At 33.8% G+C, this 6,166-nt stretch overlaps 1 protein-coding gene across 1 annotated transcript; it reads right to left on the bottom strand.

Moving 5' to 3' along the window:
* Window positions 1-5,074: 5,074 nt before the first annotated feature.
* Window positions 5,075-5,329, bottom strand: LOTGIDRAFT_79786 (hypothetical protein; the record flags this gene model as incomplete). Its single annotated transcript, XM_009048554.1, has 1 exon — window positions 5,075-5,329. A coding segment is annotated over one exon (255 nt), but the record flags the coding sequence as incomplete, so codon positions are not given.
* Between the last annotated feature and the right edge of the window lie 837 nt (window positions 5,330-6,166).

Genomic DNA, 6,166 nt, shown 5'->3' with positions numbered 1-6,166 from the left:
CTGAATTAGACAAGCAGTTTAACATTTAAATTATACATAAAAGATATTGTTCAAGATAGCCATGTTTCTTCCACAGATTTTGTTATTTTCGTATTCAATTCAATAAATATTTACTCTCCAAAAACAGCTATTATTGCAAAGAAATCCAGAAGTGAAACCTTTGTTTTTTATCAACTATCTTGCATTAAAAGGTTTGAATATTTATGTTAGTTGATTGTGACTTGTGAAACTGTTAGTCTGTTAGGATATTGCTGTTGGTTTGAATCCTCCTCAAAATTTGATGCCACAGGCAGTGTTCAGAGGTTTCCCAGTGATGGCTTTCACCCTCTAACACCAAGTTTCTAGCTTAACCGTCAGTCGTAGTTATATTTAAATAAATCTGTTATAAATGTGGATTATTTATGTAAATCAGATAGATAATAGTATTAATATGTAAAATCATGAACATTGACCACGTTAAAGTGATAACATACCTCCCATCAGAGAGTTGAGGCTTTATTTTACATTTTATCATCTGGTGAGATTTGACATATAATGTAATACAGAACCAGTGATGTTTCTACGAGTGGGCCATCCCCTCCTCTCACTTTTATATTTTACATAGTGAAAGAATAGCCTGTGCCCCAAGTACAAAATTGTACATTGCAGGTTTTGATGATACAGTAGAATGTAGATGAAGCTATCTGTCTTGATCCTTACCTCATGTTTCCGCTTCTTTGTTCTGGTGTATTGATAATTTACCAAACGACACACACCTCAGTTATTTACACCTTAATAAAAGTTTTGATTTTGATATTAGATGTCCTGATGAAGGGATTGATATTCTAAACATGTCTCAGAAGACATTTAAATGAGTTTTTATATAATGAATGACACCATCTTATACTAGTCTAGAAATAGAACAGAGTGATTGGAATTCATGACATGTCTTCTATAGAAAAAAAACTTCAGAAACATGTAGGTCTGATTGAACTGGTTTAAAGAAAGGTTCACTCTATAGAGGCCTAGTGCTCTACATCACAGGGTGCTAAGGAACACTAATAAGGGTTACAAAGGAACACCATGGGTGGTACCACAGGGGGATGTCAACAATAGATCGGGCGCATGTGTTTTTGGTGTGGTTCATACTCTTGCCCACTGTAAAGTGTTTTTGGGGTTTTGATTTTTGCTCATTGAAGACAAATGGATACCAGGAGATATTTGTTTGAAAAATCATGATTGGCTGTATTTGCTAGCAAACAATCCAATCAAATCGCTGCATATACAAACTTCTGCGTGATACATGAAACTTGAAAGGTGGCTATTGCAGTCAAGGCTTGACATTGTGAAGATTGTCTCTTCAGATTTAAACCTGTCCTGAAAGAAAAAATATTGATGAAGAATTGACACAAGTTTAAATTTGATTAAGTAATTTTTCATTGGACTGTCAAACTTTGTGTGTATTGAGCTTTAAAACTGTCTCCTTCATTGAAAAGTCATTATTATATCGAGTAGTACTACTCGACATTGACAAGTCTAATGGTGAATTAAACTTCAGTATTCAAGCTGGGGACATGTAAGAGAATGATAGTGGTAAAATAATGAGGAGACAACTGACATATACCTATCAAAACATCATTTATATAGTTAATTCAATAACAGACACCTGGTCAACAGGGGAAAACTATCTATGGTTTCAGGGGTGGGGGGGAAGAGTCTTACTTATAATTGGTCTATGGTTGGTTGGTAGACAAAAAGTTGATATCTACTTCCAGCTAAGTAGACTAATTGGAGTTTTACATCCTACTTTTCTTCTGTCTTTTTGCCAGGACAGCAACAACAACAAAATGAATGATTGGCTTACTTGTTTAAACGTTCAGTGGGTTAGGCTAATTTTGCTACAAGCCAAGGGAGGAACATTTTATCTCAGCCCCTCCCAGAAGTCACAAGGTAATATTTAGACAGTGGGCTTGTTTTCAGGAAGGACGGAAATCCGATTGATTCAAATGGCCATCAAAACAGTTGACAAGTTGTTGAAATATCAATTGAAAAGTAGCCAGTTAATGAATAGCATGTAGTTGTCAAGTGTCATGTAACACCAATTGATGGATGAGCTGGTTGTTAAGACAGGCTGTTCTATTGACTTGTGTTTCTCCCTCTACTGGACAGTGGTCACTATGGACAGAAAGGTCAACAAGTTCACATGTCCATCACAATTCAGCCGAGTCAATAAGTTTGAATATAACTCTGATATCAAAAGGTGATAAAATTCACGAAGAATAATAATCTATTATAGTTAATAAATGACCCATGCTCTGGACGTCTGTAATTTGACGAAATGAAACTAATCAGATATAATTTTGAGAACATATTGAAGAAAGATCTGTCTTCTTTTCGTTTGTATTTTAGCACCTTATGCCTAATCCTAAATAATAAAGAATTTTACTACATTTTAAAGAAAGACCCCATGCTCTTTTAATAATCTATAATTTCACTCCATATATCTTATTCTATGTTAAAATGAATTTTAATGGTACAATTGAAGGCTGGTCTTCTTTTTCTCTGTAATTTTACGCCACATACCTAATACCTAATTGAAATGAATCAAAGATGATATGAATTATATTTGATTGTTATATTCAATCAGACTACCAAATTTTTACTCTTGATGATTTTGAAGATCCGAAGTTTATTTGACTGTTAATTTATTATATAGTAGTTGCCCACCCTTCTGTATCCAATAGGAAGGAAAATTTTAGGGTGTAAAACTCCCACGTTTCACTAGTTATATAGTATAAAAGTTATGATTGATAATGAGTCATATTTTTTACCACTTCATGTAAGTCATATAATACCTTAATTAAAAAGTAAATTATGAAATATTTCAGACTAGGTCATATTGTCTGGGACTTACAGCATCCATCTTGGTTATTTGAAGGGTGTGGTCAAGATCTGGAACAGGCTAATTGCTGGAAAGTGTGTTACTTGGTCTGTAGGTACTCATTTATGTAGTGTATTTGTGGCAGTGGACGAGCTCAGTTTGTAGCAAGTTGTCTGTTAGGCTATTCAGTGCATTTGGTTCAAATTTTGTAAAGGTTAAAAAGATTCTGATGCCTCAGCCAGTGTTTCTGTGATTTTACCAATGTGTTGGCCTCAAGCAATAGATATAGGAAAGTAGGTCAGATGGTCTGTAGTGATAATTATTATTGATTATATTTTAATATCTACCAAGTTTTATAGTAATATTCAGCCAGAAATATATTTATGTTTGAATTGTGGTCAGTTTTCTCCGTTGCATAAAAAATAACCCTGGGTATGATTTAATACATACCTTACCTGTAGTGTCTGAAAGTTAACCCCTATGTCTAATCTAGTTGTCTTTGATCTGAATCTTATATTAGTAAATATGCTCTTATGAATTGGTATAATCATTATTATTTAAACCTAGGCCTGTAGACAGATTTGATTGTTCTGAGGGGCTAGAAATATATCCGGAGTGCAAATGGTGTAATGGAATGTTTTCAGGGGGGGTAATCCAGATCATTAGACAGAATTATTTTGATTAGAACGTCTTAGATTCTATAGGTTTATTCCAGATTTATAACAGTGATAGGTCAGTAAATTCACCAGTATATAAATGACAATAAAAAATGAGTAATAATTAAAACATGATGTTGGTATTTATTCAGAATCAATACATTCCTTTCTATCATATTAATACATAGTTATACTGAGACAGGTAGACAAGACAGGAATTTACAGGTAACTATTGGTTTCTATCAGGTAGACAAGACAGGAATTTACAGGTAACTATTGGTTTCTATCAGGTAGACAAGACAGGAATTTACAGGTAACTATTGGTTTCTATCAGGTAGACAAGACAGGAATTTACAGGTAACTATTGGTTTCTATCAGGTAGACAAGACAGGAATTTACAGGTAACTATTAGTTTCTATCAGGTAGACAAGACAGGAATTTACAGGTAACTATTGGTTTCTATCAGGTAGACAAGACGGGAATTTACAGGTAACTATTGGTTTCAGTGATTTTACAGTCATATCACTAGCAGGCATTGTAAGATTGTAAGGGAAGGGATGGAGGTGGTTTGGTATTTAAACAGAAATCTATGAATTTCTTTCTATTATATTCATACATAGTTAGACTTGAGATACAGGTAGACAAGATACAGAAGACAAACTACAGGTAAATAGTTTCTCTATGTGGATACCCCCCAGGTAGGTTCACCTGAAACTGCAGATTTGTAGATCTGTCCACTAGTACCCTACTGAGTTTTTATTCCAGTTGGTTGTGTTAGTTAGGAGGAATGATTTCTCTGATCTGGAATGTTTCAAAATGTCTGCCTAGGTTAGGTTTCTTGATGATCTTCTCTGGCAGCTAGCCCTATGTAACTGCACAAACAATACTCTCTCGCTAGAGGTTACTCCTACATGCCTGTGCCTGTGCTTTCATTACATTACTTAACCACAATGTTACAACCTAAAATTCCTTGGTGATGTCAACTTTTGGTGATAGAACTTTTTTTTGATAGAAGTTCAGTCAGCACCTTATTGTCTCTCAGATGACATTAATTAAAACTGGTTGCTGTAATGATCAAATTTGGAATATGACATAGTTTGACTGATTCACTGAGTGTTGAAATTCTAAGAGATTCTAACTCAATGCACCTTGTTGTCTATCAGACAACATTAAAACCCAAGTTGGTGCAACTCCAATAAACTTCCAGACACAGTGTGGTTAGAGTAATTAAGTTTTTAATTATTTATAAAATCAGTGTGTTGTTGATTACTGTGGTGTCTGTCTCCTGTTCTAGACTGGTGTCAAAACTTGCTGATTGATTTAACATGCGGAGATTAAAACTCTGGTTAAATTTTAATCAATTTAAAGTGAAATGGTACGTTTGGGACGATTTATTGATGCTTAATGCTTGCTCTTTAGAGTCATGGTTTCAATTTTATGGAAAGTATTGTACTAGTTTTAGTATCTTGTCAATTGTTTTTTCATGTTCTTCATTGTGTTTTTTGTGATGAGGATTTTATATTTGATGTTAGAATCCATTTCATTTCAATAAATTATACAAATATCTGGCAACACAAATATCTGGCAACACAAATATCTGCAAACACAAATATCTGGCAACACAAATATCAAATATCTGCCAACACAAATATCTGCAAACACAAATATCTGCCAACACAAATATCTGCCAACACAAAAACACAAATATATGCCAACACAAATATCTGCAAACACAAATATCTGCCAACACAAAAACACAAATATATGCCAACACAAATATCTGCCAACACAAAAACACAAATATATGCCAACACAAATATCTGGCTGATATATAGTTATGAACAGTGTCTTTGTTTGCCTTAGAATTTAACATTTAGGGTACAATATCATTGCTGATATATTCATTAAAAGTGTTATCCTAGCTCTAAGATCATTTTGAGAATACAGGGCCAGGTTGATATATTCATTAAAAGTGTTATCCTAGTACCAAGATCATTTTGAAAATACAGGGCCAGGTTGATATATTCGTTAAAAGTGTTATCCTAGCTCTAAGATCATTTTGAGAATACAGGGCCAGGTTGATATATTCATTAAAAGTGTTATCCTAGCTCTAAGATCACTTTGAGAATACAGGGCCAGGTTGATATATTCATTAAAAGTGTTATCCTAGTACCAAGATCATTTTGAGAATACAGGGCCAGGTTGATATATTCATTAAAAGTGTTATCTGGAGGTGAAAGTGTTAATGTTATTTTAACTATGTGGTATATGACAATGATGGACTAGGGAATGTTGTCTATTGTTCTAGTAATTACAAACCATCTCTAAATGTTAACCCTTTCACCATCATGTACCAACCTGTACCTCAACATCACCATTAATATATACATTAGACCATCACTGATAACCACTTTATTTTCATGAGAAAATCTAAATATTTATGTATTAAGATTAGGGATAAATTTTATGGTTTCTTGTATGAGATAAAAAATACTTACTAGAACATGGGATCTTGTATCATTATGAAAATTGAAGGGAGTTTTACTTCCTACTGTTCTGTACCTGGTTGAAGACTGACAATGCCATGCAGTGTGCAATGACGAAGTTTTGCCAGGACATCACCATTTTCCTATTCTTTTTAGTTTACCAA

The sequence above is a fragment of the Lottia gigantea genome, assembly GCF_000327385.1.
Source record: "Lottia gigantea unplaced genomic scaffold LOTGIsca_124, whole genome shotgun sequence".
In the NCBI taxonomy this organism is placed as follows: domain Eukaryota; kingdom Metazoa; phylum Mollusca; class Gastropoda; family Lottiidae; genus Lottia; species Lottia gigantea.
This window is presented reverse-complemented; position numbering and strand designations above follow the sequence as displayed.